The sequence below is a fragment of the Pangasianodon hypophthalmus genome, chromosome 13, assembly GCF_027358585.1.
Source record: "Pangasianodon hypophthalmus isolate fPanHyp1 chromosome 13, fPanHyp1.pri, whole genome shotgun sequence".
NCBI lineage: Eukaryota > Metazoa > Chordata > Actinopteri > Siluriformes > Pangasiidae > Pangasianodon > Pangasianodon hypophthalmus.
Window position 1 is genome coordinate 3510065 of NC_069722.1, and position 15198 is coordinate 3525262.

Below are 15198 nucleotides of genomic sequence, written 5' to 3' on the forward strand. Positions count from 1 at the left end.
AAAGTGGACTACATCCCACTGCACCACTATCAGCAGGCAGTCGAAAACGCTAACAAGAGTGAAAATAAATAACAACAACAAAAAAACCCAAACCAACCAATAATTTAATTACAAAATAAGTCTTAAGATCACATGTTAATTATTGAAGATTAACATGAAAATCATACCTGTGGATTTTTCAGTTTGTCAGTTAAAATAAATTCAGAATAGCTTGTTTTTTGTTTTTTTTTTTTGTTTTTTAGCAAAGATATGATACAGTAACAGGCAAAATAAACACATTTATATTTTAATGGTTAAATATTTACACAATTCAAAAATAATTTTGAAGACTTTCTACATTTACACTCCGCGCCGACAGGTAGCACTAGTGTTACCTGTATCACTTCCGGTATACAGGTAACACTTCCGGGTCGTTAATCGCTTTTTTTTTATTTTATTGTATCGTACAGTCAATTAACGCGTACTCATTTAAACCTATTTTATTTTTAAAACGTACTCAAATAGATATCTAAAATAATATTATAATATTTTTGTAATGTAAATGTTCAAATGTAACACTTTCGCTTTATGTTGTCCCGCATGGCGTTTATTTTTCCGACCCGTATTCCGTCAAGCTCCGCCTTCTGTGCTGTGATTCGGCAAGCTCGCGTGCGTAGAAAGAACTATCCAATCCTGGAAGAGGACGCGTCGTGATGCTAGCCAATCCTCGCGCAGGTGGGCGGGGCTTGTCGGAATACGGGTGTGGATGATCAGAACGTGTCCGCATGTCCGTCTGCAGTGTTTACTTACAGCTTCAGGTGAGGGCAGTTTATTATTCTGTGTTGTGTAGCGCTGTTTGAATGGAGTTGTGTGGACATGTCTGGACTTGTCCTCGGATTATAAATCGAGGTAAATAGAATTGGGTTGGATGTTAGCACGTGCGCAGTGTCAGCTGTAGGAATAACACAGGAAGGAGCTGCTGCTCAGGAGTTGTGTTTTAGTTTAGAGTTTAGAAATCCAGCATGGAGGTGGAGAGAGATTTCATTAACACTCCTCCACCCAAAACTGTGCGGTTTGGGGACAGTGTTGCCAACACTCTGGCCAAAGTCAAGCAGGTGAGACATTTCAGTCTAATTCCTAAGAGACACAGTTCTGTAATAAAGCAACAAACTGTCAGATATTTATGTATTTTAAATTATGTGTCTTTTTTGTCCTTAAGGGAGACACAAGTGACTATGAGATGATAAAGCATCAACTTTCAGACCCTGATATTAAGGTAGGTCTGTTTTGAGGAAGTTTATGAACTCCAGAGGTTCTCCAGATGTTCTCAGACTGGAGTCTGTGATTTCTTTATGAGGGGAAAGTTGTGGAAATCACAAGCCACTTTAACTCAAAGCTTAATAACTCAATATAAATCATGTCAGTATGGACCTGTTGAGTTGTCTCAGGGAGAAAGTTCAGGAATAAAAAGCTCTAATCAAGAGCCAGAAGATTATTATACACATAACTGAACCAAATATATGAATAGTTTATATATATATACACACACAAAATTATGATGCCCCACTTATGATACCTTACTTGTAGGAAGGTTAGTTGCACCTCATGCATTATGTCGTGTAAAACTATATGACAAATCTGACTTTTTTTATTTAAAAGTATATAATTATATAGTATTGTTACTCTGAGAAGCAACAGAGTCGGTCAATGTTGCAAAAGTTCTGTGAGATCACATTAACAATGTTATATAAGGAATAAATAAAACACTCAGGGGTGTGCTGTTATAGAAAACTAATCCCCGATAGGGCGGGCTGATGAAGCAGAGTCCCTGTTACCACCCAGAAGTTGATTAATTTCCTTTAACAGCACATCGTGACGTGTTTTATTCCTCTTATACCACAGCAGCTTGTCGACGATTACAACTTTTATTTTATTCATGAACGACACACCATACTTTTTATCCATTTATAGATAGATTTAAAGTTGCAGAAAATCTGAAACAAGATCATAACATAAAAGCTTGTCATGTTACAGAGGACTTTCCCATGGAGGAAAACATGCGCTGGCACTGGAGACTCCTTCCCTAAATGTTAAACAAACATCTCCTCAAAGAAAACTTCACCAGATGAATGATTATATGTTTGTTAAATAACAATACTTTTTAAGTTTATTTTTTAGCCTTAGATTATGTAGCGTGTCCATCGTACAAGTCTGTGTGAATGAGTTGTTACTATGGAAACGATAACGAGTGGATTAATGTAAACCTGTGATTTGCAGCTGCACTATAGGAAATTAATCAACACCTTCTGACCAATCAGAATGCAGAATTCAGCTGCGCTGTGGTACACACACCTGGTAACCGTGGCTTGTTCCTCTGTGTTGTTTTCGTGCTCCTGACAGGACGCTCAGATCATCAGCTGGCTGCAGGAGTTCAGGTCGTGCGTCACGCAACTCGGCAAAGAACACGAACAGCTGATCTACATGGTTCTGGTAAGGAGCGTCACTACACCGGGGTGAAGGGATCATTTCAGCCCCAAATGAAACATCCACGATGTTCCATCCCACTTTAATGTAGTGCATTTGCGTGTCTAAATCATCGCACACTTTCTCTTAGGAGGAGTCGGTTAGCTTTTACTGGCGCGGTGTGCACAGAAACATTTTTATAAGTAATTAGAGAAATAAGTCTTTATAAGTTTTAAATAAATATCTAAATCCAATTGGTTCTGTATTATTACCTTTGCACTTTAGGCCACGCCTCCTACCTGATGAAGTAAGGGATTTCGGTTAATAATAGAGCTGTGACTGTGTTTTGTGCTCCGTGACGTGCTTTTTTTCTATGTTTATAAATAACATTGTGTCAGAATCCACATCACCGCGTCTGTCTGAGACGCTGAACGCCTCCGCAGAGATGACTGAGGCTGTCTGATAACTCGCCCAAGCAGATTTAGTGCCCCATTGCTAAACTTCTGGCTATAAGCTTCTATTACTTCCACTGTTAGCAACAATCGCCTTGTAGCTCCAGAATAAACCTACAGAAGCCAACTCCAGACACCCGGCTTGTGTGTTTGGGCTGACGTGAACGCTCTCACATCAGCACTCTGAGCTCTCTGCTTTCTCTGAGATTCACTTTTTAAAACGTTTTTAAAATCACACCGCAGGTTTTAAGGGAGGTTTTTGTGACGTCATTATAATTTACGCCACTGCAGCGTTAACAGTAAAACGATTTCACTTTGCCGTGTCGTGACACACCGTCACATGAACAAACGCTGGTGATGTTACTGTATTATAAAGCCTGCTTTTTATAGTGTAGCTTTTCAGCAGCTGCATTTCATTTGTTTGTTTTACAAAAATTCCTTGACTTCTTTTAAATTGTATTTCATTTATACAATATTCCATTTTAGTATTTTTACTTCTTATTTTTTTCTGTTGCTCTTTGACTGTTTTTTAAAATTAATTAATTAATCAATTTGTTTGGTTTTTTTTGGTTATTTATTTATTGTAAACTGCTATGGATGTTTGTGCGTGCATTTTACTGTATGAAACATATTATATATATATATATATATATATATATATATATGTATATAAAGCAATAATAATAATAATAAGATAAAGAAGACCAAAAAATAAATAGCTGATTTTATTTAAATCTAAATATTTATTTATTTATATAAATTTATTGATTTTGTTTGGTTATTTTTATTTTTTTTTTTAGTAGTAGTATAATTTGATGTAAAGTGTTATCACTATTTTAGTTTATTTTTATATAATGTTAATATATATTTTAAAATATTATATATTATTTATGTATTTATTTTGTTTGTTTTTATTTTTTACCTTCTTTTTCTTCTTATTACTATCAGTATTGAAATTTTATATGTAAAATAAAATAGTTGTAACACTTTATGCCCAACAACAACAACAATTCTTTTTCCTATTTGTTTGTTTGTTTGTTTGTTTGTTCACATTTTCCTGTCAGAGGCTGCCGTGGCTCGGGCGGAGTGCTGCCGTGGTGGACGAATACCTGGCGTTCCTCAGCAACCTCATCTCAGCTCAGACCGTGTACCTGAGGTCGTGTCTCAAAACGCTCGTCTCTAATTTCACCCCCAGTGAGTTTCTTTCCACTCCTCCGTTTCTAACACCGTCTCCTTCCAGTCAGATAAAAACCTCGTGAGAGCTGAAGTGCTGACGTTTCATCATCTCTTACAGGAAGAGTGAAAATCCGGGAAGGGAACGTGGACATATCGGATTCGGACGATGACGATGAGAGTGAGTGTGTTCTGTGTGTTCTGTCGGCACGTTAAATGAACATCTCACTCACACACACACACACACACACACACACACTCTACAGCAGTAAAGGTGTAAATATTAGCATACAGTGAAGGAGATCATTAAATGAGGATGTATGAGTGAGGACATATAGATCTACCTGTAAATACACACACACACACACACACACACACACACACACACTGAGCTCTTAGTTTATTAGACAATGCAAATGTACTAACTACCAGAACTACCAACTCTATGTGTACACAGTCAGCTTCAGAATTATTGGCACCCTTCGTGAGCAAGAATGACTAACACACATAAAGTGATTTTTTTTTTTTCAGCTTTATTTTTAACACAATCTTTAAAAAAAAAGTTTTTTTCAAATTTATTATACCCTTTATCATTCATATTTTGTAAAATTATATTTTGCGAAGACTCCCTTGGTCTGAATAACAACACTGAGCCTCTTTTTTCCCCTGATATTTGGACACGTATGTCTTTATGATTAGGGTGTGTGTAAAAAAAAAAAAACATAAAGTCTTACATAAGACACAAATTTCCCAGAATAAGAAAATAACAGATAATAATACAGTCTAATATATAAGAGTATAAGACTGTAATATAATCTGTATATAAGACTGTAATATATCTGAATCTTATAATCATTATAAAAAATAGCAGAGGCAAATTTTTACTTTCTGCTTTTAGTGTCCATGCAACCTGGATGTGGAATTCACATCTTTAAAAACATCTTTAAAAAGCATCTTAAAACATATTTATTTAACTTGGCTTTTCAATTTTAGATTTAATTGCTTGGTTTTGTTTATTTCTATTTTTTATTTATTACCTTTAATCTTTGTTTGTCACTGTTAATACTTTATGATAATACTCTTATCATTTTTTTTCTTTTTTTCTCTCATTTTTTGGGCTGTTTTTCATTGCTCTTTTTTTCCTCCTTTATGTTTTCTTCTTACCTTTTTAATCTTTCTCGGTTTAAAGGTTGTTACAGAACGTAATTAGCTTTATCTCTTTTAATTGGGAAGCACCGTGAGCTGGGTTTTATGTATGAAAGGTGCTGTATACAGTAAATAAATTCGTCTTCCTCTTATTATTATTATTATTATTATTATTATTATTTACAGTTGATGATGAAAATCTTGTCAGACAACATTTTTCCCATAAATATATATTTTTTATTTTTATATTTATTTTTAAGAAGTCACATTTCTACCAATTTAGAAAACTATAAACACACATACTACATCTCTCTCTAATTTTGTGTCTTTTTTTTTTTTTTTTTTTTTCCCAGACCTGCCCAGGATATTCGATCACTGTCATCAAGCCTTACAGATGATCGCAAGATACGTTCCATCGTAAGTTACAATAAAAAGATCATAAATTATTATTATTATTATTATTATTATTATTATTATTAGCGTCATCAGGTCTGAGGAGATGGAACGTATCGTAGCGGAACATAATTTAAAGAAGGAATAAAACACTTTGGGAGAATTTTCTGAGAGTCTGCTTTTTTCTCCGTAGTACCAGCCGGTTTCTGATGCCAATCCTCAGTGATAACTTCCCTTTTGTACAGAAATCATCCAGAACGCTGGTACGTCCTGTTATTTTATCTCTTACCAAAGCAGCAGCAGCTCAGGTTTTCTTTTCACCAGGGTTCCATTTGAGGAGGGCTTTAGGAAGGAGGAGGACATTTAGTTTGAGTTTATTCTAAAATTATTTTTATCTGAATTTGACTTTAATTTGAGTTTAACCTAAATTTTAGTTTATCTGAATTTGACGTACGTTTAGGTTTATGTTTTTCCAAAATGATGTTTATCAGAATTTAACTTTAGCTTGCGTTTGTCCTAAATTTGAGTTCATCTGAATTTGACTTGAGTTTGAGTTTATCCTACATTTGAGTGTATCTTAATTTAGAGTATATCCAAAAAAAAAATCTTATCTGAATTTGAATTTAGTTTGAGTTTATCCTAAATTCAACCTTATCTTCATCTTGAGTTTATCTGAAATGAAGTTGATCTGAATTTAACTTTTATGTTTGCTTTATGTTTAATTGAGTTAATGTTCTTTCTAATATTTAATCTCTTCATGTTTTAAAATTCTTTTTGCTATTACTTTAGTAGACTGGATAGCTAACTGGGTCATATGAGGTTTTATTGCGTAGCTACATTTCTGGTGTAGGCCAGGCTGAGACTACTGCATCCCCCATCATTTAAACCCACCGTTGTCCTTATCATGATAATACAGCATGTAAAATGTGTGTGTTTTTGCAGGAATGTTACGTTCACAACCTGCTTCGGATCACGGTCTATATTCCGGCTCTGAGACGGGACGTGTTGGAGCTCATCATCAGCAAGATGCTCACTCTGGATGTAGGGCACTAGTGTTCTCGTACTTTCTGCTGAAGTAACAAAACTGTCGTATGAGGGAACGGAACCTGCTTTACAATGCTAATGTCTAACACACCTTTAGTGACTCAGTATTAGAACACAGGTTGGGGTTAATATTTGGTTGTTAACCTGTTGTTGTTAATGTTGTTGTTGTTGTTGTTGTTTGGGCGTGGTAGGTGAGCGCCCCCCGCAGTGAGATCGAGGAGGTGGAGAGTTTGAGAGAGCAGAATCACGCCGCAGGGGCTCAGGACGACTTCCTGTTCAACATGGTGAGCTTCTGCGTGCCAGATAAATAATTTATAATATATTAAGCGCAATACATGCATTTCATTAATTAAAGACATTTAGTTTCTTTCTTTATCTCTTTTTTTTTTCCTTTCTTTGTTCATCATTGTTTCTTTTGGAGGTTGTTTCTCAATCTCTTCCTTTTCTGCTATATACACACTTTCTGTTTCTTCTACTCTCTTTTTTTCGCTAATTATTAAGATTCTTTCTCACTCATAAGTATAAGATTCACTCTCTCTCCTTTCTTTTCTATTCGCTCTCTCTTTTTTAACCCGTTTTTCTCTGCTCTCTAGTTATCCCTTATTTTTTCTCTCTTTTTCTCTTCTATCCAAGCATCACTACATTTTTATTTTCAGATGTTCACATTTTCTCTTTCTAAGCATTAATGTTCACACACTCTTTCTCTTAACCATCACCCTGTTTCTTTATTTCTCTTTTTACATTTAATGAAATGATTGAAATCGACGCTCTGTTTTGCATTTTTCGTCTGTTTTAAAGTTCGTATTTGTTCTTTTTTTTGTGTATTTAATTCTTTTGCATCCTTTTCTCATCTGCACATTTAACCTACACATTCTGAAGCTTTCTCTTCTGTTCATAAGTTAATTCTTTCTCATGCTCTACTTTCCCTTCTGTCAGTATTAACGCTTTCTTTAAGTGCTAATCCCGTTCACTTTGTGTTTTTTTTCTTCCTCTCTCCGAGGATGAGGATGAGAGCTCTCCGCATGATGGCGGTCTGCTGATGTTTCACTCTGTAGCTGAGAGACTGGACACGCTGATGTTAGTGCTGCTGAGCTTCATTAAAGACATGAGCCACGTTAATGGTGAGAATCGCACGTGACAACACACTGATTATTCCTGATATAACTCATAATCTATTCTGTATTCTGCAACACGTAACAGAAATCATGTGTTTGAAGGGAATTTAATGATTTATGGAGTGATTATTAGATTACAGCCAGGTTCAGTGGTCTAAATTCACTACTTGGAATTGATTTCATTTCATCAGTCATAAAAGACGAATGCAAATTGTCAGTTTGTTTTTCACTCGAGGGTTAGCATCAGCTATGAGTGAATGCACTTCACTACTGTTGCACATTGATCATGGATATGATTTCTCTTTACTGCTTCTGTATACTAGTTTTGTAGACTAGTTTACAGTAAATAAGGTCAGACCTTGGATGTTACAGTGTCACATGATCTTTCCTGTACAGGTGTGTTGGATGTCGAGAGAGTCAAAGCTCTGTACAGAGATCTGGTGTGTGTGTTTGATAAGCTGGTGCTGCCCACACACGCTTCCTGTCACGTGCAGTTCTGCATGTTTTACCTGTGCAGCTTCCGCCTGGTGAGTGGCCCATGCTCAACACACACACACACACATTTATGGATATGTATCTTGTATACTGGATATATACTATATATGTGTGTGTGTGTGTGTGTGTGTGTCTGATGTGGTCAGGGTTTAGCTGAAGCCTTCCTGGATCACCTGTGGAAGGTGCTACAGAGCCCGTCTCAGCCCGCTGTCCTCCGCCAGGCCGCCGCCGCCTACATGGGCAGCTTCCTCGCCAGAGCCAAGTTCATTCCCATAGCGTACGTATCCGTCTCTCGTCCCTCAGCCTGTTCCTCAGTGTGCTCTATTTCCTACAAATGTACATGTATATGATAATGCCAGAAAGCTCCTTTAATTTTTTCCAGCTTCCTTATATGGACTCAGACACGCCCACTTAGAGCTGCTTTAATTTTTATACATGGAATCAGACTCACCTACATTATCATCCACACCCAGTTAGAGCTGCTTTAATTTTATATATGGAATCAGACTCACCTACATTATCATCCACACCCAGTTAGAGCTGCTTTAATTTTATATATGGAATCAGACTCACCTACATTATCATCCATACCCACTTAGAGCTGCTTTAAATTTATATATGGAATCAGACTCACCCACATTATCATCCATACCCACTTAGAGCTGCTTTAAATTTATATATGGAATCAGACTCACCTACATTATCATCCATACCCACTTAGAGCTGCTTTAATTTTATATATGGAATCAGACTCACCCACATTATCATCCATACCCACTTAGAGCTGCTTTAATTTTATATATGGAATCAGACTCACCCACATTATCATCCATACCCACTTAGAGCTGCTTTAATTTTTATATATGGACTCAGACTCACCCACATTATCATCCATACCCACTTAGAGCTGCTTTAATTTTTATATATGGAATCAGACTCACCCACATTATCATCCACACCCACTTACAGCTGCTTTAATTTTTTTATATATGCACTCAGACTCATCCACATTATAATCCATGTCCACTTACAGCTTCTTTAATTTTTTATATATGGACTCAGACACCCCAAATTAGAGCTGCTTTCATTTTTATATATCGAATGAGACACACCCACATTATCATCCACATCCATTTAGAGCTGCTCTACTTTTTATATATGGACTCAGACCCACCCACAATATTATTATCCACACCCACTTAGAGCTGCTTTAATTTTTATCTGTGGAATCAGACACACCCATATTATCATCAACACCCACTTAGAGCTACTTTAATTTTTTATATATGGACTCAGACTCATCCACATTTCCCCGGAAAGACATGCCTTCTGTAGACCCTATGTGTGCATGCATTTTAGATTAACTTAAGGTAGGTTTGTGTGTGTGTATGTGTGTGTATGTGTGTGTGTGTGTGTGTGTGTGTGTGTGTGTTTGCGGGTGCAGGACGGTGAGGGCATGTCTGGACCTGCTGGTTCCTTGGCTTCATCTTTACATAGACAGCCAAGATTCGGGTTCTAAAGCGTTCTGTGACGTTTCTCTGCACGGGCCGTTCTACGCTTCGTGCCAGGCCGTGTTTTACACACTCATCTTCAGACACAGAGCCATCCTGGAGGGCAACATGAAGAAAGGTGCGTCACATCTTCATCTTCGTGTTTTTTTCATACACACTCACTGATGACATTATAGATTGGTTAGTTCCATCACAAATATTACTTTGAGATCAATTATTCTAAACAACCTGTTTGCATCACATCATCTCATTATCCATCTCTTTTATACCACAGTGCTATTGAATGCTCGATTCTGATTGGTCAGAAAGGTGTTGATGAATTTTCTATAACAGCAGCTCTGACTGTAGCGCAGCTGCAAATCGCAGGTTCATATTACTGCAGTCATTATTAATACATATAATTATGTCTTCAGTGCTTTGTGACATTCTGAGGTGAAGCTATACCTGTCCGACATGTCACACACGCTCTGTCGCATGACAGACTGTGATTTTCTTTTTGTCCAATTAACCTTAAGACGAACGAGAAGCTGGTGAGGGAATGAGTGTTTATAGCTGCTATAATGTACATTATAACAGGAACTAACTTGTAACTAGAAAACAGAAAAAAGTACGATGTCATTTAATTCTTTAATTAATAAATCATTGTCATTTTTGACAAATTGCTGTGGTATAAGAGGAATAAAACACTTCAGGATATGCTGTTGTAGGAAAATAATTAACTTTTGGGTGGTAAAGGTACCTCCACTTTGCATCAGGCCACATCACGCCATCACATGTTTGGTTATTTTCCTATAATACCACGTCCAAAACCACACCATTAATGACTAAACTAGCTGCTTTTTGGATTCATTAATTTCCATCCAGGTTTTCTTACACACATTCAAAATTCACATTAAAACAGCTGGATGGAAACTCATGCTTTATTAAAATTATCCACGACTGTATTTTAATGAAAAAATGAGAATCCCAAAGATCCTCTTTAAACAGAACTACAGCATGTAAAGATTGTTATTGTGTTTTTTTTTGTTTTTTTTGGGGGGGCGTGTGTGTGCATGCATGTGTGTGTAGGCTTGGCCTATTTACAGAGTTTGAATCTGGAGCGGATCGTCATGAGTCAGCTGAACCCGCTGAAAGTGTGTTTGCCAGCCGTCACCAACATGTTCGCCGCCATCATGAGGTAAAGCACCATACCATTCTTACATGTTCACACACACACACACTTCAGAGCTGTGTTAGTTTACTCTGCTTGCTACTTTGCTAGCTAGTTGTCAAAGAAGGTAGTAAACATGCTATCTAGCTAGTAAGCATGTACAAAGCTCAACGTTATTTTCCAAGTTATTTTAAATGTACTGTTTGAATATAGCAAGTAAATTAATAGTAACGTTAAGTTTTTTGGAATGGACTGATTCCTAAGTATTTCATGCTTTATACATGATACGATGAAGTTCTACACCACACTACACAGTGTAGCGTGATTCATTATCCCATTGTGTGATCGTCCACTGTTAAAAAAAAAAAGGACATGTTATTACTCTATAAAAGGAAGTTATGTTTAAATCTGTTATAGTTTTTCTGTCTTGTGTAGCGTATTCTCCTTTGATAACAATATCATTAAAGGTGTTTTATTTTTCCGTCCCTACAGGAAATATCAGCTGGTGTTCTGCTACACGATCATCGAGCGAAACAACCGCTGCATGTTGCCTGTAGTGAGGAGCTCAGTGGGCGGAGACTCTCTCTCCACCAATACCAATCCTCTGGACACATTTTTCCCCTTTGATCCGTACCTACTAAAGAGGTCAGTGCTAAGCAAATAAGTGATAAAGTAATAATAAGCCATCTCTAAGTAATCTTTACGTCATTTTTAAATGAATAAAAAACATTTATTAGATAATTTTATAACAGAAGTGTAGCTGTTTGTGTAAGGAATCTTGTAAGAAATAAAAGCCTTTAAGATATGCTGTTATAGAAAAATCATCACCGATGTGGTTGTGTGATGAAGCATTATGGTTACCAACCCAAATTACTGAACACATGAACACATAACAGGCAACATCCAGGAATCCATCATCCGGCAATGTGATGAAGTCTAGAAGACACACACAAGCCCTTCAATCCCTCACGCACCATACATCCTCACCTTAACAAATAATTGGTTTAAACATGTGAACTGCAAATTACGGTGCCATTTGAGAGCTGGCTATTAAGTTTGTGTTGTTTTTGTTCTCAGATCTGGACATTATTTTGAATCGATCTATCAGGTGTGGGAAGAGCCGAGCGACTGCATGGCAGCTCCGAAGAAGGAAGTCACAAAAGTAAATAGGTTTATACTGTGTTTTAAAAGTGTTTATGGCACATTAGCTCTCATCTAGAGGAGTTTGGAATATGTAAGGAATAACATGCGACAGACTGCCTAGCTATATGAAAATAATCCATGCCAGGGTGGTGTGATACCTTTAATATTACACACAACTGTTCTAGGTGAGAGTTTGGACTGAATGCACACTTCTAGAGTGACTGCATTTGGGGTAATGAGGAAATTGGCATTAACACTCTTTTAGTAAAGTTCTGCGTAAACGTTTGGGTGAGCCAAACCGAACTAAAATATTATGTCGGATTTACAGAAGTTTTGGAAAGGTTGATTTTCTTCATGCTTGCGTGTGTATATTGATCACCCGCATAGTTCTCACATAGTTCACAGCTCATTTGCATTTAGTGACGCCCACAAAACTCCATAAAATGTCGAATCCACAGACAGCTCAGCGCAGGCATGAAGGATCAGAGTAAAGGCTGAAAAACAGAAGTGGAATTTATTTTGACCCACTTCTATGTCAATAAACATATTTAATAATGTATAATAATAATACTAATAAATGAGCGCTGAATCTTCCATCAGCTGAGGCGTTTGTTTACGGCTTACGGCTTTGCGCAGACAGACCGGCCCGCCCTCTGCTTATACGGCGCCATTTCTTTTATCATAATTGAATGATTAGTTTTAACATCTGGTTTTCACAAAATGTTCTGGATGGTACTCTTAGTCCCTGACCTAGTGAACTAGCATGAGGATGTGTTTTTGATAGGGACTCCAAAGCACTTCTGTAAATCACTCTGGGTAAAGGCATCTGCTAAACGCTTTAAATGTAATAAAAATAAGCAATTTATACTCAACTGTATATTCCAGATATAAAAGTGCAGTAATTCATGCATATTATATGATTTGGAGTCGATCAAGTCGAGTTAGTTACATTAGTTAGTCTGATTATGTGTAAATTAACACGCACTCAGAAGCACGAGTAGGATACGAACATTTTTCCAAATTTACAGGATTTCCATGAATACCAAATTTCTTGTGTAAATTCTCATACAAACAATTTACTAATAAATCCGTTCATATCCAGCTTGATAAATAAGGCCCATTTGTGCCAGTAAATATACACAAACCAGTAATATAAGAACAACCTTTTACATTGTGTGTAAAATGGGTCCAAGGAGGAACATTATTTATCACACATTATTTCTTTCCCAGAGTTCTACAGAAGAAGAGGACGACTTCCTCCATGGTGAAACTCCTCAGGCTGACATGGTGATGGGGTCGTACGAGTCGCACCTCCGCAGCCCCAGCAGTGTGGGCTCTCCTCCCATTGCCTTCCTCCAACGACCCTTCTGATACACACACACACACACACACACACACACACACACAGACTGACAGACTGAGATGATCTGCTTTCTTCAGACCCCCATGAAGGGAATCTTCTGTAGCACTCTCCTTCTTTACACACAACCTCACAATACAGATCCTTCAAGAGGACTTGGGAGGAATTTCTATACAATTTATAACTTACTAATCAAGAGGTTGGATGACACAGGAATCAAGAAGTGTAAATGACGAGATTTAATATTTAAAAAAGCACAAATCTTGTCCGAGTGCTGAATTGTGTTGCTTGCCTGATAGGATTTCTGAGAGGGTTTTTTTTCCCCCAATTCAAATGCATTTAAATGTTCAAAATTTTCAGTGCTAACAATAGCCAGCTGGCTAACTTTATCTAACCTGACTGGAATTCGGAGAGGATTTTTAAAAATTAACATTCACTGCCATATTCACTGTCCATGACCTTAACAGCTAATGTTAGCTAGCTAGTTAACAGGAGCTAATCTGATGCTCAACTGTTCAGCTAGCTCTCACAAGCTAACCTGAAAGGATTTCTGAGTGGATTTTTCCATTCACATTCATAAATGTGCATAATGTTCAAGAATACTGATGGCAAGGTAGCTAACAAGCTAACCTGACAGGAATTCTCAGGTTATACAAAAATGTTAAACTGTATATGCAATCCTTATGTTGCTCTGCTAACTCACGTTAGCTAACTTGACATGTTTTCTAAGAGGTTTTATGAATTTCCATAACATTCACTGTTTGCCGTGTTCAAAATTTTAACAGCTAATGCTATTTAAGTGGCTAACAGGACCTAACCTGACAGGATTTCTGAGAGAATTTTTTCAAATCCGTACATTTTCATAATCTTCAGGGCTGGTGAAAGCATTTATATTCATAAATGTTATTAATCCCCACAGCATCAGTGCTGGTCAGCTAGCTCACATGAGCTAACCTGCTAGGATTTCTGACAGGATTTTTAAATCATATTTATAAATGTTTCTAACATTCACTGTTTGCCATATTTGGTGTTCATAATATTGCTAGTTAGCTGGCTAAGTACGTGAGCTAATCTGACATGATTTATGACAGAATTTTGAAGTTATATTTATAAAAGTTAATAATCCTCACAGCTAGTGCTAGTCAGCAAACATGGAAGGTTCATGTACACACTGCTAGGTTGCTCTGTTTCTGTATCTTTGTGCATCTCCATCTTTCTTCAGGCTTTTTTTTTTTATATTGTAATGAGGTAAAATACAGAAAGATCTCATCTATAGCACCTAGTGGTGTGTACTCGAACTGTTAGTTAATAAAACTTTAAATTGACATTTGAGTCCAGTGAGGCAAGTAGTTTTGGTCATCTTTGTAATATATTTTTATTATTTATTATATGTATAGGTCTATTTTAAAAAGACAAACTTTTCCTGCGTAAGTCATGCTCAGATTCAACTAGCATTATTGTTAAGAGGAATTATTATTTTTTTTTTTTACTACATTATAATGCTACTTGCTTCATTTCATTCAGTAAAGATTATCAAGTAAAGATTCGGCTAAATGCTAGGAGAAAACATGTAAAAAAAAAAGAAATACCCTGCTTATTAATATTATGGACTTTTGTTTAATTAAACCCATTGGTATAACTCAGATCTGGATGTTTTCAGTTATTTAAAGGGATACAGGAAACTGTAAATGTGCTCACTGAAATGGAATAAAAAAAAAGATTGTGCCAGAATTACAACCTTTATTCTCTCTCTGTTATTATTTTTCACCATTTT

General features: G+C 36.6%; 1 protein-coding gene across 1 annotated transcript; it reads left to right on the forward strand.

The window, feature by feature from the left end:
• Positions 1-674: 674 nt before the first annotated feature.
• rrn3 (RRN3 homolog, RNA polymerase I transcription factor) lies at positions 675-15158 on the forward strand. The gene is made up of 17 exons (XM_026917218.3): positions 675-1094; positions 1199-1255; positions 2380-2469; positions 3959-4088; positions 4189-4248; positions 5567-5630; positions 5800-5869; positions 6549-6647; positions 6842-6934; positions 7651-7771; positions 8162-8292; positions 8407-8537; positions 9705-9889; positions 10840-10948; positions 11414-11566; positions 11999-12083; positions 13295-15158. The coding sequence occupies exons 1-17, from the start codon at positions 1002-1004 to the stop codon at positions 13433-13435; spliced, it is 1812 nt and encodes a 603-aa protein (XP_026773019.3). The 5' UTR covers positions 675-1001; the 3' UTR covers positions 13436-15158.
• The last annotated feature ends 40 nt before the right edge of the window (positions 15159-15198 follow it).